Source organism: Thamnophis elegans, chromosome 17 (assembly GCF_009769535.1).
Source record: "Thamnophis elegans isolate rThaEle1 chromosome 17, rThaEle1.pri, whole genome shotgun sequence".
In the NCBI taxonomy this organism is placed as follows: Eukaryota; Metazoa; Chordata; class Lepidosauria; order Squamata; family Colubridae; genus Thamnophis; species Thamnophis elegans.
In genome coordinates, this window is record NC_045557.1 from 384,271 (window position 1) to 406,429 (window position 22,159).

At 53.6% G+C, this 22,159-nt stretch overlaps 2 protein-coding genes across 2 annotated transcripts; both read left to right on the plus strand.

Moving 5' to 3' along the window:
* Positions 1–1,684: 1,684 nt before the first annotated feature.
* On the plus strand, positions 1,685–11,334 carry RAB25 (RAB25, member RAS oncogene family). The gene is made up of 5 exons (XM_032234248.1): positions 1,685–1,743; positions 5,893–6,114; positions 7,325–7,518; positions 8,223–8,303; positions 9,233–11,334. Exons 1-5 carry the CDS (start codon positions 1,685–1,687, stop codon positions 9,367–9,369), a joined length of 693 nt encoding a protein of 230 aa, XP_032090139.1. The 3' UTR covers positions 9,370–11,334.
* Positions 11,335–13,584: 2,250 nt separating this feature from the next.
* Positions 13,585–21,636, plus strand: LOC116520287 (ras-related protein Rab-11A-like). The gene is made up of 5 exons (XM_032234452.1): positions 13,585–13,868; positions 16,728–16,923; positions 17,673–17,866; positions 19,086–19,166; positions 20,352–21,636. The coding sequence occupies exons 1-5, from the start codon at positions 13,829–13,831 to the stop codon at positions 20,492–20,494; spliced, it is 654 nt and encodes a 217-aa protein (XP_032090343.1). The 5' UTR covers positions 13,585–13,828; the 3' UTR covers positions 20,495–21,636.
* Positions 21,637–22,159: the final 523 nt, after the last annotated feature.

Consider the following 22,159-nt stretch of genomic DNA (forward strand, 5'->3'; position numbering starts at 1 on the left):
AAGAGGGTGGCAGCTTTGCTTGCCCAGAGTGCCAATCTTCTCCCGGTTCCCGTTCGGGGATATTCTTGGGGCGACTCCCCATCTCAGTTCTGAAAGAAGATGTTGATGACGACGGTATAATCAAAGTTGCACTTGTTTTTTTTTAAATGCATTTTACCACAGGCTGTACATTAAAAAACCAGGTCAGGTTTTAATCATGCCATCCTGGCCGTCTTCTCAAGTTTTCCGACCAGCCCCTTGTGGACACCCTTGAGCGTCTGTAAAGTAAACAAGGTGACCCTGGAGGATGGCCAGCACCACCTCAACTTGCCTTTCCACATTGCAGCCGAGTGGAGGTCACCACCTCCGCATTCCTCCCTTCTGGTCTGACCAGATGGACGGGAGGCCTGTGGCATCAGAGTCAGCTTCCTGTGGCCTACAAACGCCAACGGCCACTGTGGCAAAGGAGCACATTCCTGCTTCCCAGAGGAAATGCCATCACCCAGGGTTTCACTCCAGAGCGCACCGGCTCTGCTCAAACGATTTGCCCCAGGCACAGGGAGGATATGACCACACCTGCTTTGCACCAATAGGATGCCAGTGAATGTTCTCTGCCAACATGGCTCACTGGGGAATTCTGGGAGTTGAAGTCCACAAGTCTTAAAGTTGCCAAGGTTGAGAAACTGATATAAGCTTGGCGGAGATGACAGGCGATTGGTCATTTTTTCAGCCAAGGAGCAGGAAAAGAGATAATTTGATCAATTATTTGGGAGTTTTTCAAGCCTTCTCCCACTTTTAATATTCTGTCAGTCACATTTTCCCATCAGTTCAATGATCTGTTCAACAAGCATAGCTGGCTGGGGAATTCTGGGAGTTGAAGTCCACAAGTCTCAAAAGTGCCAAGTTTGGGGACTTCTGGGGTAATCAGGAAAAGGACCCCGCGGGGTTCCAAAACTTCAGCGCTGATAGAGGAAGCCCACCCAAGGGGAGGAGGCCGGCCTGTCTGGAGAGCCAGCAAAGAGCCTCCTTTCCACCCCAGGCGGGGCCAGCCGAGCCAAGGTCCGGCAGACGAGTCAGCCCCACCGACCTATAGGGCAGCCTCGTTGTAACGACGGTCGTAGGCGCCCCCCCCCCCCGACTTGATCCCCCCCCCGGGCGCCAGCCAGCCAGCCCCACGCCGAGGGTGGCAGGAGGAGCTCCGCTGCGGCGCCCCGGCCATCCGGGGCCGCTCGGCACTCGCGCCTTCCGCCGCCGCTCTGCGGCCAAGGCGCTCGAAGCGAATCGGCAGTCGGGACTCTCTCCGACTGGCGCCGGCCGTTTTGGCCGGGCTGAAAATGGGGCTCGGAGGGCGCCGGGGCTCCTTTGCCCACAGCCGCCTCGCCGCCCCAGTTTTGGAGACCGAGGCGCCTCCGACGAGCCTTGCTCCGCTTGGCGGCCGCGAACTTCGGCAAGGAGCGCCCGAGCCGCTGTCGGCGAAAGCCCGTCGGCGGAGCCAAGGAAGCGGCGACTCCCGCTGCCGCCCGCCCGCCCGCCCGCCCCCGGGAGCCCAGGCAAGGGCCGGCGGAGCAGCGCGCTCGCCTCACCTGCCGCCCGCCCGCCCCGCCCTCCCAGGTGAGCCGCGCCCCGCCCTGCCCGCTGCTGCCGCCGCCGCCGCCGCCGCCTCGCCCGCAGAGCACCAGCAGCGGCAGCAGCGGCGCGTCCAGCCATGGCGAAGGCGGCGGCGCCGGACGACAACTACAACTTCGTCTTCAAAGGCGAGCGGCGGCGAGCGGCGGCGGCGGCGGCGGGGGGGTCGCCCGGGGGCGGCGGGCGGGGTCTTGGGGCGGGGCGGGCTCTTCCCTGCAGGGCACCACCGGCCGCGGCTCGGGAGGCGGGGGGGGGGGGAAGTTGGTGGGAAGCGGGGCGGGCGGGGGACGCGCGGAGGAAAGGCTGCCCTGGGGCTTCGGGGGCGTTTGCCCCGCTGCCCGCCGGCTCTGCCCGTCCCGGGCTCGGCTCTGCCCTCTGCCGGCTGCCAAGAATCGGTCCCCGAGGAGGGATCCGCTCGACGCCCCTGCAGGATTTCAGCCTCCCGACCCCTGCGAGGCAAAAGAGCCGCTTCCGTCTGCGGCCGCACCTGCCGCGCCCCCCCCCGCCCCACTCCCCCCCCCCCGCAGGTTCCAGGGCCAGCGAGGCTTGCCAGGAAAGGCCGGGCTCTTTCGGACTTCCTGCTCAGGGGCGAAACTGGGCGGCCTTCAGGTTGTCCTGTGACTCCTTTGCTCTTCAGGGCCCTTGCTTAGCCCCCCCTTCACCCCCAAAGCCCCCAATTAGCTGACCTGTTTGCCAATAAAGTGGGTGAGGAGAGCTGGACTTGGCCAGGGTGGGGGTGCTCAGGGCAGGCGGAAATCTTGCAGCTCTGGGGTCCCAGGATGGGCCTGGTTGGGGCCCCTGTGTCTCCTTCACCTCCACCTCCAGGAACGGCCTGTGCCAGGGGCCAGAAGGGACCAGCCTCCCTCTCTCCTTGCGGCTTCCGGGGGCCCCAAATGGGCCCATTCGGTTGAAGGCCTGATGGCATTGTCAGCCTCTGAGCCTTGGCCTACTTCTTTTTGAGATAAAAGGCCCAGAATAGAAGCGGCCTTGCTTTCCAAAGGTGTGAATGTTCTGGAAAGCTTCACTCACAACATTTTGGAAGAGGCGGCTCCTGCGTGAGCCCTTCCTCCTCCTGCCCCACTTGGGCACTGACAAGTCCTTTCCCAGGGAGTGTGGAGCCAGGTGCTTCCATGTGCCCTGAAGGTCCTCGGCCTGCCTGGCCTTCACCTTCTCCCTTCACAGCAACAGGTGCACAGAGGCATCTCCCTGCAAGGAGCCTTCGGACACCCCACACAGAGGGGGAGCGGCTGATCTAAGGATTAGAAGCCAAGGACTGCAGCCTTATTGACCTGGTCAATCTGGGCTTTTGCTCTCTGAGGATAGTTTCTGATTGCATTAACTGGCCTCCCCTGATCTCATAAAATGTGCTATTAAATGCAGAATACACCAGCGACACGATAGAAGCCTCAGCTTTTGTGAAGCATTAAAAAGGAGACGTGGATGTTGGTGTATAACACCCCGCCTCACACACACACACACACACACACTGTCACAATTATGATTGTGTTCAAGGGAGTGACAAGGGGAAAGGAGAGAGAGAGAAACAAGCAGGGCCAAATGAGAGAACTCCAGAAGTCAAGAGTTTCTCCCTCTGCTTCCTGGTGTGAACAAGAAGTAGACATTTCCATTATGAAAACAGAAACCAGATTGAGAAGAAATGGCTTATTCGGGCGCCACATTGAGTTTCCTCAACTATGATTGTTGCTCACGGCCTTTGCTGCTTAGATACTATAAGCGGAAAGGTGTATATAAATATAATAATGCAAACTGAAAAGCAATAACGTGCGTCAAAGAAGATTTGCTTCTAGGAACAGCCTAGATAGGGGCTTTCATCAACTTCAATCTGGATAAATTTTCCTTTAATCTGGGTGTTCATTTGATGATTTCGTCTTCCGTGTTTCTGGCTCAAGGCAATTTAGCTCTTGGCTAGGAAATCTCAGGCTAGAATTGTGGCCCATGCAGTGCCAAGGTGTATCCAAAGTGTCTTTAGACCCAAATGGGCAATCAGTTCAGAGCCGGATTCATGTTTTCCGTTTAACATTTTACAGTTGTATTTTGTTAATTCAGGTCTCTTTAAGTGCTGACGTTTCAGGGGGACGTTTCTCTTTTGTTATTGGCAAACTTCCTTGACTGGTTCATTACTGTACTTTTATTGACAAATGGAGGTTTTTAGAGCTGATAAGACTCAGACACATTAGGGCCTAAATCAGACAGACATTCAGGCAAGGAAAACTTCTCACCTGGCTGGCAAGGGGCAGCCACCGCATGAACCCTGAGGCCACGGGCAGCGTCCGTCCCAGGGGAACAGCACCCACCTCCCCCTTCGGCAGGAGGGCAGTGAGAGGGCCGAGGGCTGCAGGGGAGGCTGGGCGGGTGGACAGGCAAGCAAACAAACTGCCAGAGAGAGGAGCCAAGGCCCAGGGAGGGGCCCTGCAGCCGGTTCCTCCAGGAAGCGCCTGCTCTGTGCAGGGCCCTCCCGCCTGGGGTGCGGCTGCTGACCCAGCCCAGGGCTCACCTTGCTTGGAAGGAATCCAGCCCCAAACGCCCTGAGCTCCTAACGCAGAGCCGGGTTCCGGCCAGTCAAGCCAGGAGGCCCAAGAGCTTTGCCTGCTCCCTTGCTGGTCACTCCCTGCTTTGGGCTACTCCTACCTGGCTCCCCCCTAGCCTCCTGATTCAAGGGGGGAACCTTTATTGGCCCTCCGGGTGGCTGTCCTGCAGGTTGCCTTCCTCCCAGAGGCTGCTCTCCCTCTTCCTCTCCCCTCCCCGTGTGGGTGTTTGTGTACACATGAGTGTGAGAATGAGTGTGTGTGAGAGAGAGAGACTGGTTGATTCAACAAGGTGGTGCTCCTGCCTGGGGCCCTATACAGTGTTGGAGGAGCAACTGAATAGGATCCTCCTCCCCCCCCCCCCGGTTGCTTCCTGCTGTGTCCCTGCAGGAAGGCCTGTCCTGGCCTCCCCCCTGTTGATGAAGCTGGCATCGGCCCCGCTGGAGGAGGCCTCCCGTGGGATACAGGAACCCCAATCCATGAGCCCCGGGATGACCAGAGGGTCTGATCTCCCCTGGCTGCTCCCATTCCAGGGAATGTCCTTCGGCTGCCAGCCCTTGAGTGCCCTGCCTGGTAGCGCCCTTCGCCCGCTTACAGCCTGTTGCATTTGCCCTTCGTGCCACGATTAAGTTGCAAAACCTTCGGGGCGTGAAATCACCGCTGCGAAATGAGAGCTGAGGCAGAAGCCCCAAAGGCCGTGTTTCTGGAGAAAGCCCTTTGCGAAGGAGGAGGAGGAGGATCCGGTCTCTGGGCTGCCTCCGGGGCTCACCCCTGCAGGACACGCGCCTTTCCCACAGAGGGGGCAGATCAGGCCATTGGCAGGGGAGCAATGCGGGGGGGGGGATCCCAATCACCAGTTCTCTCAGCCGGATGCTTCCAGGGTGGCTGGGAAGGTCAGGAGCTCAGTGGAGGAAGGTTGCGGAGGCAACGCGGCTTCACCCATTTTGCGTTCCTGCTTTGGCAAAGAGACGGGGAAGATTTGGTTCTCCCTAATTAGCATTCGCGTTGGAGGGCCTGTTCAGACGTCAGCACAGCCTCCCTCCCCAGTTGCTAGAAGAGAAATCTTGAGAGGCCGCAGAATGACTTCAGGGTCCCCCAGGCCTCTCCAGGAGATTCTCCTGTAAAGACACATAAAGATTTGAGTGGGGTCTGTGTGTGTGTGTGTGAGAGAGAGAGAGAGACTGACTCCTGTGGGGCAAGCAGCGGCTGAGGCAACAAAGACACACTTTCGCAAATGCCTTCCCCCCCCCCCCCCCCCCGTGGTGTTAACTGAGCCTCGGTTTACTCAACCCCATTTCCTGAGGAAGCAGAATAGTGCAATTCGGGGACCACAGACTGACCACATCCACCGGATCTGCACACCCCGTGCTAAAGTGTGGTTAGCCTCTTGCACAACCTCAGCCCCAGTGTGGTGGGTGGGGAAGAGCTTAGCCTTGCTGGGCGAAGGGTCCTGGGGGGGTTCCTTGCAAGGCCAAACCTGGGTTTGCCTCTGGGGAATTCCTCCTCCCTCCTGGGAAACGAAGTCCCAATCAGAACTGGGCATTCCCTGGGCTCAGCCGTTTCCTGGGCTCGACCACAGTGCTGCCGAAGGTGCAAATCACAGCGGGCCAAATTGTGGGGAATGGGATGGTTTGGTTGAACTCAGCCTCTGCGTCAGCTAACACCGCCCCCCCCCCCGGTCCCATGATTAAAACACGCATGGCTTAACAGGATGCCTGTGCACGTCTGACGCCCTAAACAGAACCCCCCCCTTCTTCCTTCCCCCAGTGGTTCTGATTGGAGAATCGGGGGTGGGAAAGACCAATCTGCTCTCGCGCTTCACCCGCAACGAGTTCAACCACGACAGCCGTACCACGATTGGGGTGGAGTTCTCCACGCGGACCATCCTGGTGGGAGACGCCCTGGTGAAAGCCCAGATCTGGGACACGGCCGGGCTGGAGCGCTACCGGGCCATCACATCGGCGTAAGTAGAGGCAAAGGGTGGCTGGCCGAGGAGGGTTTGGGGCTGCAGGCTGGGAAGGTCCCCCCCCCCTGGTCAAATGTCTCCTTCCTTCCACCTTCCTCAGTCGATAGATTTTATGGGTGCTTTGGCTGAGCTGATCAGGTGTTGACAGGTGATTCCCACAGAACCTGCTGGGTGTATTAATGAGTCATTGGAGAACCAGCCTGGATGTGGATGCAGTCGGAGCACATCTGGACGTGTCTTGGAGGAGTATCTTGTAGGCGTGGAGGGGAAACTGTGCCTGTCATGCGGGATGACTGGAGTCGCCCGTTTTCTAGGCTCAACATAGACTGAAGCCGCCGAGTTTACATCACCTCAGACTAAACTTCCACAAAGTGGTTTGATGGATGACATCCACGTCATCCTTGGGCCTTTTGCTACGGCCTAAGCATCGTGTGCACACTCAGCCCATGCACTGCTGTCAAGATAACACATCCTTCATGCGCTCTGAGTTCGTTTTCTTGCAGACATTTCACTACCCATCTAGGTAACCTCATCAGTGCTAGGGGAGAGTAGGGTTTGCAGCGTGGAGGAGAAAGACAGCTGTGGGGAGTTTGGTTGTTTTCTTGCAGATGTTTCATTACCCAACTGGATAATATCATCGGTGTTATCTAGCACTGATGGTGTAACCCAGTTGGGTGATGAAACGGCTGGAATGAAACAACCACGTTCGTTGGGCACCAAGGGCCCCGCAGTGGAACTCTGGGCTCCAAAGATTCTCCTTTATCGATAGCAAATATGCCTCTCTTCTTCTGGGCCTGAGCTGAACGGGAAGAGCCTGGTAAGACAAGGCAGCTCTCCCTCGGTTCCTCTCCTGCATTTGGGACAGCAGGAATGCATGGAGACGGTGGGCGTCCTCAGGGCTGTCCACAAACCCTTGGCTGCCTTGTTGACAACACTGGAGGAGACTCAGCTCCCTCCGAGGAAAGCTAAAGAAGGGCCCCCACCCACCCATCCCATCACCTTGGCCAGCACGTCCCCCTTGGGGCCTGGCCTGGGGGAGCGGTCAGTTGCTGGAGGCACCAAACAGAATTAGAAGCAGAAGCTCAGGATGATGAGCGCCATCAGGGATGAGCTTCCCAGCAGAGGGACTGTCACCGTGGCAAAGTTTTCCCTCTTCCCTTCTTGCTCCCCCCCGCCCCCACTTTTCTCTCCACATTCTCCGCCACAGATACTATCGCGGAGCCGTGGGGGCGCTCTTGGTGTTCGACATCACCAAGCATCAGACGTACGACGTGGTGGAGCGCTGGCTGAAGGAGCTGTATGACCACGCGGAGGCCACCATCGTTGTGATGCTGGTGGGCAACAAGACGGATCTGGCCCAAGCCCGGGAGGTGCCCACAGAAGAGGCCAGGATGTATGCAGGTAAGAAGGTGGCGGCTGCCCTTCCGCACTGAGCTCAAGGTAGGATGTGGCCCGTGGCTTTCACCCTGGATGAAGAACCAGACCGGCTGCTCCAGGCCTTTAGCAGTTTGGATGACAATCCCCATCAGCCCCGGCAGTTCACATTGATGGGATCTGCAGTCCAAAGTAGTTTGGAGGTAATTAGTTGACGTGGGTTTTCAGCTAGAAGCTGCAAGAGGAAGGAAGTGGTGTGCCCAGCAATTTATTCACCCCGATTTAATGGTCTTAATAAAACACATTAAAATGGGCATCTAAGGCAGTGTTTCTCAACCTTGTCAACATGAAGATGTCTGGACTTCAACTCCCAGAATTCCCCAGCCAGCGAATGCTGGCTGGGGGATTCTGGGAGTTGAAGTCCAGACATCTTCACGTTGACAAGGTTGAGAAACACTGATCTAAGGAGAAAAAACAAACAGGCCCAAAGGAAAGAGCGGGCAAATCCTTTTTTTAAAGGAGACGTGGGCACTGCAGCACCATCCTCATTATCTTTGAGGCCAGCGTGTCTTCTCTAAGAGGGCGGCTGCTCCCTGAAGAAGGAGCCGGTTCCCCTCGGAGCGTCTTCCTGCAAATAGAAGACATTTCGGTGGCTTTTTCACACCTTTTTCCAGCTAAACTCCTCTGCTTCCTTGGCCGTTGAAGGGTTTTTTCTGTCTTCCTTGCCACAGAAAACAACGGGCTGCTCTTTGTGGAGACCTCTGCCTTGGACTCCACCAACGTGGAACTGGCTTTCGAGACCATCTTGAGAGGTAGGTGGGGGGGGGGGTCTGGGGCAGGAGGGGTTCCTGCGGATGACCAGTTTGCTTTCCACCACACAGGGAAGCCTTTAACCGCTTACTTATTTGGGGCCAGAAGGAAGAACATGGAGCTGGACAGACTTCTACCGGATTATCCAGCAAGAAGCAGTAGATAGTGTAACTGCCATTTTCTTTGGGTTTGGGGTTTCTATAGTGAATCTTTCCTAAATTCACCAGTTTGAGAATTCAAGATGTTCCTTAGTTTTGGTCCACAGCAGACGTCTGTTCCCAGCTGCCTCATCTGAGACAAACGGGGTCAGCTGTTCAACAGACCCTGGAGGTATCCGGACTTCTTCTGGATCAGAGTCAGGTTGAGTCAAAGACTGTCCAGAGCTTCAACTGCAGAGCGGCTTCCAGCCCCCCCAGCGTGCCAGGGCTCAACTGCCAGGCCTGTTGCAAGGCTGCTCAAGGGGGGGGGGGGGTTAGATGTTTGTCTGATTGTTTCTTATATGCCCCTCCAGTCAGAGAAGCCTTCGCTCGACAGTCCAGGAAACATTAGATTCACAGCTCAGTCCAAACCATCAGCAGGTAGCAAAGGAAAGGGAAAAGAGGAGCCCTCGTCCCGGAGCCTCTTGTTCTTCCTCTGATCATCCCTCCCGTCTGCAAAGGCCCCTCTGAAGGTTTAGGACTATCCGGATCCACTGAACCAGTTTCTCAGCGTCGGCAACTTTCAGCTGTGTGGACTTCAACTCCCAGAATTTATATTATTATTATACATCATATCAAATCATACTGTAGCATACCGTTGTATTCTAAATTGTATTTATTATATGATATTTAATACAATGTGGGACACAATATGTAAGATTGGTGGTGTCTCTTCACTGCAGATGGAAAAGAAGGGAAACGCTTTTTATTTTATTTTATTTTCCTGTTTCTAGACATTTTCAATAAAGTGCAGAAGCAGAAGCAGAAGAGCCCCCTGGACAACAAAGTCTCGCTCTCCACCGAAAGTGACACCGCGGCATCCACCTCGGCGGCTGCGGAGGGGAAGAAGTCCTGCTGCATGAACCTCTGAGGGGGCCGGTGGGTGGGAGGCACCAGCCAGGTTTCATGCACTGCATTAAGCCAAGAGGACAGGTTAATCCTGGTTTGCCCCACCAGCTAGTGGCTGGGTTCACATTAAGCCAAAATTAAGCCATGATAGGCTAAAAGCCTATTGTACTGCAGTTTAGCCACAGAAGATGGACTTCAGGATTTCTTGATCTGCTTGCCTACCTCAAGTTCGGGCATTTGGCCTTGTGTTGGAGCAACATAGGAAGTCGTTCCAAAGCGGCTTCTAGATTGGATCCAGAGTCACCCACCCATAGAAGCCAAGGGGCCAATCCTAAGTCCGGATGTCCGGCTGTGCCTGTGAAACAAAACACTCTCCTCCCTCCCCTGGAACTTCCCTGCCTTCCAGCCACTAGTGCTAAACATGGGACCACCAGCCACTGCGACTCACCAGCCTTTGGGCAGCCTTGCCAAGGGAAAGTGCCTCTTGGCCCTGGAAGCATCCGGGCAGAACCTGTGCTAGGAGTTGATGGGAAGGGGCTTCCCGTCTGATCTTAACCATGATTCCCCCAAGAGAACCCTGTCTGAACCTCTATTCGTCTTTTGGATGGTGCGTACAAGTGTTTCCTGACCTGGGTTGGTGCCAGGACTTTTTCTCCAGTTGAAACTCAAGCAGAGCTTGACTCCATTGTAGGCAACACACACACACACACACACACACACACACTCTTGCCTGCTTGGCTACTCCGTGCTGGAGCAGGAATGTCCTTCTCTTCCGGTCCTCAGCTCTCCACGGCCAATTCCTTCTCACCAGTGAAAGAGGGAAATTAAGAGGGTTTTAAAAAACAACCTGGATGAAATTGGAAAGATGATTAAAAAATACTCTTCCCACCTGAATCAGGAGTAAAGATACAGGGGACTCCATCTTGGGAAGGTGGTCCAGGCAGAACTCCACCCCTCACTCTGGCCACCCTAGAGAGAGGGTTGAAATCTGGAAATTCCCTAGTATGTGTTGAATCTGCTAATCCCAATGAAAGGCAAAGATTTTATTCGCTCTGGAAGGAGTGAAGGGATTTAATTGGCCTGGAAGTAGAAGCTGTAACTGAGCTGGACAGAAGTATTTTGTTCATTGGTGAAACTGGACTCCTAGGAAGGGGTGAAGGTTGGTTCCTCTGAGGAACTGGCAAAAGAGAACTTGGAAACCATGGGAGGTCATAGTTACACCTGACACCAAGCTACCCTCCATGGTTACAAGCTGCAGTAACTGAGTTCAAAGGAAATGCTAATGTTTTGTTAGCTCCTTTGAGTCATGCAGATCAGGTGGGCGGCCAGATCAATCTAGGAAATGAAGACAACGAGGTCAACAAAAGTGGCTGATGTTCTGGCTAAGGGGAGTGTGTGGGGGCCCTACTTCTGGGTCAACGAAACAGGAGTTGTGGCTTACTGCACCGCACACCTGCACCGAATCCTGGTGGTTGGTTTTCACAACAATTGGTTGAGAGAATCGTGCCTTATCCTGCCTGTATATAGAAGTTGGATATCGGTGGTCCTTGAGTTGTGGGGAGGGGGAGCAAAGGAAGCTGGTTCCTCATGCCACTTTTTTTGATGTTGAGCGATGTCTTTCCTTGGGAATAATGGGCTCCGTGGGGGAGGGACCACGAGAGGACCAAAACGTGGTCTTTGGTGACCTTCCTCGAATCTTTTGCCTTTCTTCCTGGCTTAGGGAGCTGCAGCTAAACCAATCAGCCTCCTCAGAAGCTTAAATTGCTTCCTTGCTTGCAGAGAAATGAAAGTCGCAGGTCGCCCTCCCATCGGAGACGTTTCCCAGGTGGTAACGTGGGAACCAGGCTGGGCCTGCTAGGCGCTTATGCTCTCCTTTGGTGGCGTCAGGCAAGCGGTTCTTCCTTGCAGGGATTCCTTTGGCCTGTGCGCATCACTTGAGTCTCTTTCTAAATCTTCCACCCACAAGACACCTGACCGTGGCATAGGAGCCTCTCCAACGTGTGTGTGTGTACATTTATAAATATGTATATATAAACATATTTCTAAATAAATTGTTCTGGATGATGGTGGAGTGCATATTTTTTATCGTGTGGCTTAATATGATGGTCCTCTTGGGGGAAAGTATGTTTGGTATATTTTGGAAAAAGAGGGATTTGCAAAGGGAAGGGAACTGGGAGGAGCGTGTAAGGCATCTTGGATCCTGCTCAACAAGATGAGAAGAATGGGACTCTCCCAGGCAGGCCACCAGATCCAGATGACCTCCATCCCTGAGGACCAGGCAGGTTAAAAGGGGGACTGCATCTTGCTCAGTGCAGAAAGACAGAAGAGGCCAGCATCACTCACTCTGCAACTCCTTCCCCACCCATCGTCCTATTTCCTCTTCCACAGCATCTCTTCCTGTTCTCTGAAGGTTCGGAAGATGTTTTTTCTGAGGTGGTTGGAAAGATGCCTTGAGTTCCAGCTGTGCGGTGTATGTCCTAGTAGTCATTTTTGTCCACTGGGTTTCCTGGCTCTTCATCCCATCCTCTCCCTTATGGAAAGTATGTTTCTCTGCCAACCATGATTGCCAATTCCTCTTCCTGCCCAATTAGCTGAAGGTTGACCATGCAGTGCTCCCCTCCTCTGGCTTTTTCTTCAGGGATGGCGACCTCTGTGCTCCGGCTGCCTCTCTGTGCCAGGCTGGGCTCCTTTCCACTTGAGGAGAAACAATCACTGCAGGTTACCACCGGGAGTCAGCATGGAGATGGCCAGAAGATCATCGCTTTGCAGCAAATTTAATCAAATCAATAAAATTAAAAAGGGGAACATGGAATAATATTAATAAGAAATCTCACTGATCAACTGACCTCAAAGAAGTTCCCTATTAAATGGTGGGAAGGCTGTGAATGCTTTTGACAAAGTGCCCCATGACAGTATAATTAGCAGGCACTTTTCAGTATAGTTGTGCAACCTGAAAGAGGCCAGGAGATCAGGCTCACCCAGCCCCCCCCCCAACCCCTCAAAGGAAAATCCGGGTTATTCTGGCAGGCATTTCCCCAGCAATGAAAAGAATATTAAACTGTCAAGTGCTGGTTTTTAATCTGTTTCAGAGGATTGTTTAACTGGGAATCCATCCTCTCCCAGCAAGATCCATGGATTGCCAGGAAGGTAGCCAGGCCCTCCCCAAGGAGTGAATATCAACAGCCATTTTAAAAAAATTGATGTGTAATTATCAGAGCTACAGAAAAATCATGACAATGATTTTTCCAGCCCCAAACAGCTGGGCTTCCTTAATTCAGACTTAAGCACAGATTAAACGTGTCATTAAAGGGGGGGGGAGTCACAGATGCTGTTAGTGGTCTGTTCCAGCTGACCCCCAAAGTACAGACAGTCCTTGACTTACACCCACAATTGGGAACAGAATTTCCACAGCTAAACAAGGTGGTTAAGTGAGTCACTCCTGATTTTATGACTTTTTTGCCACAGGTGTGAAGTGAATCAAGCAGTTGTTAAGTGAGTCACATGGTCATTAAATGTATCCACGTCCCTGGCTGATTTTGGTTTTTGGAAGCTGGCTGGGAAGGTTGCCAAAACGGTTATCTGATGACCCTGGGATCATGGGGCAACTGTTGGAAGGACACCCTTGTTGCCAAGCGCTTGAATTTGGTGTGACCACTGGGATGCTGCACCCGTCATAAGCGTCAGGACAGGTCATAAACCCATTTTCAATGTTGCTGTAACTTCAAACACTGCTAGACAAACGGTTGAGGACTACCACCTTCAAGGACATTTTACCTGTGATGCCCAAATCTGGAAATACATAAAAGGCAAAGTTTTCTGCCAGGAAATCTCAATGAAGACTTTTTCAAGGACATCTGGTTGGCAGGCAGGCGGGCAGGCAGGCAGGCAGGCGGGCGGGCGGGCAGGCAGGCGGACTGGGGCTGATGTGGGGGGATTCAGACTTCTGAGGAAGTTTCTCCCTGCACCCCACAGAAGCGGCAGGGGGTCTCTATTTGCATAACTGATCCCAGAATTTGGCTCTGGGGGCTGCAGAATCTGGGGGTGCTGGGAAAGAGCAGCTGCACACCCCCATTTACTTCACCGGGGTGGGGTCAGTTCGGAAGCGGACAGGCTACAAGCGGGCAGAAACTCACCATTTGGGGCCCGCCCTTGTTTCCTCCCCTCCGGGTGGGGCGAGGCGGCCCCTTTAAAGAGCCGGAGGGAGCGCGCGCCCCTCCCCTCCTCCTACCTGCCCAGGTGAGCAGCCGAAGAACCTGCCCGCAGTCAATAAAGCTGGAGGGGCGAGGCCGAGCCAATCAGCGCCACCGGAGAGGCACCAACCCAGCCCGGAAAGCCTGACCCCCAACAACCGCCTACCTGAAGCCGGCCAGAGGCAGGAAATCGCCGGGCCGTGAGATCAGCGGCAGCTCTTCCGGCCGAGGAGAGACGCGCAGGTGTGGCTGAGCCGCTCCGTCGGGAGGCAGCGCAGAAGTCCGGGCGCCATGCGGGGCAAGGACGACGAGTACGACTACCTCTTCAAGAGTGAGTGAGCGCTTGCAAAGTCCCCCCCTCCCCTCCTCCTCCCGCCTGCAGGTGCGGCGCCGGAGCGGCCCTTCTCCCCTCGGGCTCCCGGGGTGGCTGGGAAGGCGGCCCCGTTCTCGTTGGCCGGTTCCGGGGCCGTAAGAGGCTTGGAACCGAATCCCCGGTTTCGCCACGGCAGTTCCGCAGAGCCGGTGAACTTTCGCCGGTGGCTGCCGGTTGGTGGGGATCCTCTTCCTTCCCCTTCCCACTCGGGACTGAGCCGGCCCTCCAGAGCTTCCGCGCGGGAGCTTCGCGGGGCGCCCCCCTGACTGCTCCAGGTGGGCTGGGAGGGACCCCCTCCCCAAATCCCGAGCCAGCCCAGGATTCTGGGAATTGCAGTTACGGCAAACGGAGAGGACAGCCCTCCAGAGGTAGCTTCATTCTGCCCCCCCCCCCCAATACCCGAGGTAGGAGGACCCGCAGGGAGAAAGGCTGAGGGTTCTAGACCTGTACGCTGCCCCCCCCCTTTCACTCCCTTGGCAGCAGGTCTCATCCCAGGCCAGGATCTCCCGGATCCTAAAAACTTTTCGTCCACCTGACAATGTGGAATCCCCACCTGAGACCTTTACTCAGTAGAAGACCTGTGGACTTCGTCTCCCAGAATTCTCCGGCCAGCTGTCAATCAACTCTCAGCTTTCATTTAATGCGGAGCGGAAAGGAGGAAGGAAAACAACTCTAGAATTAAGTTTCTTTTTAGCTGGGGAATTCTGGGACTTGAAGTCCACAGGTATTCTGAGTTAATTGCTGCTTTCACACAGCCGGCTATCCTGAGGTTGAAAAGCCTTTGGTGCCCATTTGTCTGCTTATATCAGGGATTCTCAAACTTGGCAACTTTAGCAGAGGCAGATTTCAAGTCCCAGAATTCCCCAGCCAGGCATTTGCTCTGGGGAACTGGGCTTGGCGTTGCCAAAGAGAGCTTTCCAGCGGGTGAGTCAGGGCTGGCTCTCAAGGGCGGCTCCTTGCTGGAGCTCTGCTCTCAACTAGCAGGACAGGTGTGGGATGGGCCACACACACGTCACATTGCAGGTTTGTCGGAGGCCAGAATGAGGGACCTGCCAGGGGTTCAGCAGCCGAGGGGATTTTGGTGAGGGGATCTCTGGGAAGAGCAGAGTGCATATCACTCATGCAGGTCTTATACGCAGAGAAATAGAAAGAGACACTACTTCACACAATGGAAGAGTGGGTTGTAAAAGTGATGGCGCTAGCAGAGAGAGTTTTAATGAAAGAGAAAAATTTGTCTAGTTTTGTTTCTCCTTGGAAACCACTTCTGGACTTTTTGCTCGAAATATTTTAAAAAAATGATTGGATTTTAGGTTGCGAGGACTAGAATGATTTTGGAGTTAGAGAAATGGCTTGAAATGTTGTGAAGTGGAAAACAGAAGGTTAAGCTGACCTTTTTTGTATTTTACTGCACTAAAAAAAAGTTGGAAAAGTCTGCATTTTTATTTTATAATGAAACAACAATTATAAAAAGGAAAAGCAGAGTGGTCCTCTCTAGAGTTCCTGTGTGAAGCTGGCTCTGCCGTTCTGTCTCCCATTCTTGTTTCAGAAGGAGCCGGTTAGCTTCCTTTAAGTGCAGGGCATTTTACTGTAAAGCTGTTGTGAGCTGCAATTTTTCCTCTGGCTCCGTGGCTCAACAGGTATCGGATGAAGGGAAGGCAGGTTCTTCAAGCAGGATCTGTCCAGAGGGAACCGGTGCATCATTTAACAATAGTGAGGTGGCCATTTTGAGATCAATAAAAGAATATCATTTATACCCTATCTATATTCTATATCTTCCATCGTGTACGGATCTATATGTGAAGCATCTCTCTACCATCCATCCATCCCTGTGTAGAAACCTCCATCTCCCTCACCATAGCAGTTAGACTTCTATACCGCTTCATAGGGCTTTCAGCCCTCTCTAAGCGGTTTACAGAGTCAGCATATCGCCCCCAACAACAATCCGGGTCCTCATTTCACCCACCTCGGAAGGATGGAAGGCTGAGTCAACCTTGAGCCGGTGAGATTTGAACAGCCGAACTGCAGAACTGCAGTCAGCTGAAGTAGCCTGCAGTGCTGCATTTAACCACTGCGCCACCTCGGCTCTATACCATATTCTGGGAGGTTTATATCAGAGGTGGGTTCCTCCCGGTTCGGACCAGTTCAGCGCCATCTTGATTTTCTCTTCTGCACATCCACAGAACAATTTTCATTGAAAAAAATAACCCCCCCCCTTTTTTTAATGTTGTGCGCATGCGCAAGCTGTTTTAAGAGCACCTGCGCACACATGGGGAGCAAAGTTTTTTGGGTGCCAAACCGGTAGTAATGCTGGCAGGAACCCACCCCTGGTTCAAATGCCCAGACTTTGTTATTGTTTGACTGTCAAATCTGAGGTCGAATTGCTTGGTGCCACGCCCGGCCTGTTCTTTGGCTCAAAGCACTTCAGAAATGTGGATGAGATAAACCTCTTACCGAAAAGAAAAACCGAGCAAGCATGAAAGCTTTGGAGCGAACTCCCCGTGGAGATCCGGACCCTCACCTCTCTTCAGGCTTTCCGTAAAGCCGTTAAAACCTGGCTGTTCCGGCAGGCCTGGGGTTGACGAGTTCCCTTCCCCGCTCGTATTGTGTGACTGTTGATTGCTTTTAAATTTTCTCTGTATCCTGTTTGTTGTTTCTGCCTTGTCTGTATTACCTCCCTCCCCCGGGTTTGTTAGCCGCCCTGAGTCCCTTCGGGAATAGGGCGGCATATAAATGAAATAAACCTATAACCTAACCTGGCTCATCTTCATGGGGTTCTGAGTGTCTTACTTAACCGCAGAGTCCCCTGCCTCTTTGCAGTTGTCCTCATTGGGGACTCGGGCGTCGGGAAGAGCAACCTGCTTTCGCGCTTCACCCGGAATGAGTTCAACCTGGAGAGCAAGAGCACCATCGGGGTGGAGTTTGCCACGCGCAGCATCCAGGTGGACAACAAGACTGTGAAGGCCCAGATCTGGGACACGGCTGGGCAGGAGCGCTACCGGGCCATCACTTCCGCGTAAGAGACTCGGTTGCTGCCTTTGGGTGCCCGAGAGAGAAGCGGGGAGGGCGCCTCGGCTAGACAGGATCTCCTTTCCTCGCCCTCTGATCCGGTTCCTTGACCTGCATTCGCTTGTGAAGATTCCCTGCACCTCCGTCCTCCTGCTTGGGAGCCCAGCCGAGCTTCACAGACCCATCTGTGCTAGTATTTCTCAACCCCTGACAACTTTAAGCCGGCTGGACTCCAATTCCCAGAATTCCCCAACCGGCCATGCTAGAAACTGGACGTGAATGCCAATTTCTTTTGCAAAAACATCATAAATTGCGGTCACCCTCACCACCCTCCAGGCCTTCCGCAAAGCCCTTAAAACCTGGCTGTTCCGACAGGCCTGGGGCCTTGCCCCCCTTCTCGAATGGTATGGTTGTTGTGTGTTTTTAAATTTTGTATTGTTATGTCTCGTCTTTTTTTATCCCCCTGTCTGTACCTCCTTCCCTGATTGAGTTGTGAGCCGCCCTGAGTCCCCTTCGGGGAAAAGGGCAGCATATAAATGTAATCAATCAATCAATCAATCACCTGAGCACGAGAGGCTGGAAAGGGCAGTTCGGTCTGATCCAGTTCTGTGGGCTTAGCAAGATGCCCCCCGCATCTCTCTGCCAAGCCTTGCAGCCCCCTGTAAACGAGAGGGGCCCCGTTGATGGTGGGATGGAGACCCTGCTGAAGGTTCTGCTGGCAAGTGACTCTGCCTTCTCCTCCTCTCCCCCCTGTAGCTACTACCGAGGGGCAGTCGGGGCCCTCCTTGTCTATGACATTGCCAAGTACCTGACCTATGAGAACGCCGAGCGCTGGCTGAAGGAGCTGCAGGACCACGCAGACGCCAACATCGTCATCATGCTTGTGGGCAACAAGAGCGACCTGCGACACCTACGGGCCGTGCCCACCGACGAGGCCAAGAGCTTTGCAGGTGAGGCTCCCGGCCCACGGAGGAGCCTCTCCTTCCCCAGAGGAGATTCTGGCTTCCTCCGTTCCTCTCCGCCACAGGAAGTGACTGAAGCACATGACTCATCCGTGCTGTTAAATGCGCTCATTAGCCAAGCCCTTGGCTAAGCCAGTGTTTCTCAACCTTGGCAACTTGAAGATGTCCGGACTTCAACTCCCAGAATTCCCCAGCCAGCATTCGCTGGCTGGGGAATTCTGGGAGTTGAAGTCCGGACATCTTCAAGTTGCCAAGGTTGAGAAACACTGGGCTAAGCCACTCTTGCATCCTGTGGGGAAGGGAGGAGAGCCCCGGAGGGTGGCTGAGTCACGTTGGCCCAGGTGGTTGGGCTCCCTGCTGGGTCTTCAAGGGTTTTGGCCAGGCCTGGAGCAAGGGGGTCGCCCTGCAGCTGTCAGTGCAGGGACGGGGGCTCAGCCGAGGGCCACAGGTCCTCCCTTGCCTTTTGTGTTACCACTGCACAGAAGGAGCGTTGTGTTTGAGGGCCTTTTCCATTGGCCATTGGGGGCACGCGGGAAACCCAGGGGTTGCGAAGATGTCGCTGATTTTTTTTTCATTCATTTTTAAATTAGAGCGAGGAGCAAAATTAATTCACTTAAAAACCCTTGTTTCCAGCAACACGATTCAAGATTTATAACTTTGAGGACTAAAAATGTGCATTTTTAAATTTAAAAGAAGACACCTAAGATCCCCGGATCTTCGTTCTGAACTTGGACTGTGTCTTCTGGACACACAACGCTTCCCGTCTTTTAAAAATGAAGGGCTGTTTTAGAACATTCAGCCTAATTTTATTTATTGATGAATTTGTAATCTACAGCTAAAAAGAGATTTTCCCAAAGGGAGTTACTAACATTTTAAAACCAGGCGATGAATGATATACATTAAAGCATAACGTGGATCTGAAAAGCATAAAAAAAATGTATTTAACTAAAAGGGACAAAATCTGGTGGGGGGGGGCCTCTCAGGTGCCACCTGCCAATGCTCTGAGGTTGCTGCCTAAACCTGGTGCTGCTCAGGGAGGGAAACCTCTCTAGACAGGTGGGAGATGAGCTCCAATGTGAACGGTTTGGCTCTGGGCACTTCTGGTGCTGAGCTCTGAGGAGCACCTGGGGGTTGGGCGGGGCTTCTCACAGAGGCTACCTGTGGGCCATGTGTGACTGGTGGTGTCCTTTTCTATGTGTCCACCTAGAGAAGAATGGCTTGTCTTTCATTGAGACGTCCGCTCTGGATTCCACCAACGTGGAGACGGCCTTTCACAACAGCCTGGCAGGTATGTCTGATTTCCCTTCGCACCTACCTGGGTGGACACAGGCTCAGATTCGCTCAGATCTTGGAGCGGCAAAGGCAGGCGGACGCATCCCTTGGTGAGTGGGGCACCAACCCTGCCCCTTGGATGTCATCAGCACCAGGAAATGTTACCTGGGGGTTCCCTGCAGGGGGGACACTAAGCTCAAGGCCAATTGGGGACTCCAAAGAAAACCAACCCCAGAACCACCAGACCCAAAGGCTTCACTTGGAAAGTCTTTCTTGATCTCCTCGGGAGCTTTTAAGGTGGATGGATGTTAATTCTCCGGATTCCCCCAGTCAGCAGGCTGGTTGGGAGGAATTCTGGGAGTTGAAGTCCACCCACCCTAAAGCTCCTGAGGTCGAGAAACATTGTGCCTGACGTTAGGGCAAGAATGGGAGTTTGGGAGCGCTTGGTCTGTCTTTGACCCAGGAGGTCACGTGACGCTGGACTTATTCTATCAGGTTGTATAAGGGTTGGTTCGTATTGTGTCTTCTTCCGTGACTGCGTTTCATTAGGCTATTTTATGCTTCAAAATGCCATGCAAGGCCGGAAGGTGTCTCTGGGTCCACAGCCTCTCCTCCTCCTCTGCAGGCGTAACTTCTGTAACTTCCCTAATTCTGCAGCACTCGGACTTTCCCTTCAGGAAGGCCGTCGCAATACCTGGGAAGTTTTACAGCCCAGCAGATGAGGAAGTCACCTGAACCCCACCCTTTGAGAGAGGCCTTTGGGAATTCCCATCTTCTCAGTCTGCTCAGTCTGTAAACCAGTGTTTCTCAACCTTAGCAACTTGAAGATGTCCGGACTTCAACTCCCAGAATTCCCTAGCCAGCAAATGCTGGCTGGGGAATTCTGGGAGTTGAAGTCCGGACATCTTCAAGTTGCCAAGGTTGAGAAACACTGAAATGAGAAGGAACCACTTTGGCGGGACACCCGTGTTTAAGGACCCTCTTTGCCTTGAGAGCGGGACGTTGTGCCTTTGGAGAAGCTGATGATAACAGTGCAGCACTTGGTATACTTTAGAAGGGAGAGCAGTGGTGGGCAAGTCGATCTGTGGACCCAAGTTATTCTTTAGCTTGGATTGTCTTCTCCTCCCATGGCTGCTTCTGCTCAACCCCGAGATGGACCTCCAACTCCATTCGGCCTCCTCTCTGTTTTCTTCTCCTCCAGAAATCTACCGGATTGTATCCCAGCGACAACTTGCAGGAGGGCAGCCTGAGACAGAGTTCAGCCATGGGACCACCATCGAGCCCATCAAAGTCTTGCCCACCCAGCAGGAAGCGAGGCAGACCCCTTGTTGCCAGAACATCTAACCTGTGGTGGGAAAGGAGAGGGGCCAGCTCCCCTAAGACCTACTTGCTCTGCGCCCTGCAAAACCCATTTCTCCACACTACTTGAAGCTACCCCGTGGTTGCAGCTGAGGCCCAGCCCTGGATTCTCCTTGGAGGCTGCTCTTCAGCCTCTGACAGATTTGGTGGGGGGGGGGGAGGGAAGCATGGAGGAGCCTCTGAACAGACTCTTGAGGTTCTTGTGGTTTGCCAACTCTTTGCCCTTCTGGTTGGTAGGCAGCAGCTAGCCTGGTCTTGAGAGAACTTGAGGGAGAGCCACTGGCATTTTGGTCCTTGAGGGTCCACCCTCCTGGGTGGCCACCAGCAGATGAAAAGGTCTCCGCTCATGGCTTCTTCCAAGGCTATTTTGGGGGACGGGATGCATCTTTAAAACACTTTCCCCACATGATCTCAAGTTCTTTGGATGACTTTAAAAGTCCCTGGGCTGCCCGGGAGCTTCATGGCTGATGCCCAGGGCGAACCTTGCATCCAAGGTAGAGCCTGGCCTGCACATCTGCCTCAGCTGGACCCTCCCCTGAGTCTGTGAGGAGTGGGGTTTCCTTGGTGATTGTCTCTGTGTGCCTGTCGCAGAAATGCAACTTGCTGGTCCAGCGTGACCTCTGTTTGAGGTTGAGGAAGACCCTCTTGGCCACAGGACCCTCCCAGGAGGTCCTCCTTGCCAGTCACTGACGTGGACTTGAGTCTCACTATCCGACACCCCCAACAATCTACCTCTCTCCCCCCTCCCCTCTTTTCCCCTCTGCCAGAATTGGCTCCTCCTTACCTTTGTGTCTTGCAAATATTTTCTGAGGCAGTTCTGGAAAAGGGAGTGTTATTTTTCTGGAATTCTCACACTGTTTGTGCCTGGAGAAACCGGTTCCTGTAGGGTCCAGCGGGGACCCCATTTCGGTGGCTGCCTTTTGAAAATCCACAAGTGGGGGTGGGGGGGGTGGGGGTGGGTGAACCTCCGAGGGTATTTCTGGATGTTCTCCAAAGCCTTCCCAGCGGAGTTTTATTGCGGTTTTGCTCCAGTTGTGTAAATAATAAAACACGGGAATTTTAATGTGTGCCATGTGGTGGTCTGGAATTTGTGTTTAATGTCATCTGTGGGATTTTGAGTATTTAAATAAAAATGTCCAATAACCATGTTCTGGTCATAATTGAATCAGGCTTGCCCGATCTCACTTTTGAAGCAAACACTTGTCCTGGTGTTCAGATAGTGACGAGGAGGAGGAGGAGGTTGATCCTGGATCCTCAGAAGAAACACCTCTGGGGTACTCCTCGACTTATGACTGGTTGCTTAGTGACCATTTGAAGTTACTACATGAGTACCTGAGGGGTTCAAAGTTCCAACGGTCAATCTCCCCCCTGTCATGTGACCACACCTGGTGTGGTAACCAGGCTGCATTTACAGCTGTTTGTAGCATCCTGCAGACACAGGACCACATTTTACAACAGTTTTGCCCAAAACCTGCATTTACTTATGATGTCAAGTAATATCCCCAGTCGCCCCCAGCAGCTGCCCTCCTCCACCCCAGCCTGGCCCTGCTTTCTCAGTCTCATTAGTTGCTGATGGGTGGGGAATTTAGATAAACTTGGTTTCCATATTGACAAAAATAAAGAAAATTGAGTCTGGGCATTAAAGGCATT

Excerpts from the sequence above, each read along its gene's own strand:
- RAB25 (XM_032234248.1), top strand. The coding sequence starts at position 1,685 with ATGGCGAAGGCGGCGGCGCCGGACGACAACTACAACTTCGTCTTCAAA. Across the intron at positions 1,744-5,892 it reads GTCTTCAAAGGCGAGCGGCG|AACCCCCCCCTTCTTCCTTC; the intron begins GCGAGCGGCGGC and ends CGCCCTAAACAG. Across the intron at positions 7,519-8,222 it reads AGAGGCCAGGATGTATGCAG|AAAACAACGGGCTGCTCTTT; the intron begins GTAAGAAGGTGG and ends TCCTTGCCACAG.
- LOC116520287 (XM_032234452.1), top strand. The coding sequence starts at position 13,829 with ATGCGGGGCAAGGACGACGAGTACGACTACCTCTTCAAGA. Across the intron at positions 16,924-17,672 it reads TACCGGGCCATCACTTCCGC|CTACTACCGAGGGGCAGTCG; the intron begins GTAAGAGACTCG and ends TCCCCCCTGTAG. Across the intron at positions 17,867-19,085 it reads CGAGGCCAAGAGCTTTGCAG|AGAAGAATGGCTTGTCTTTC; the intron begins GTGAGGCTCCCG and ends GTGTCCACCTAG.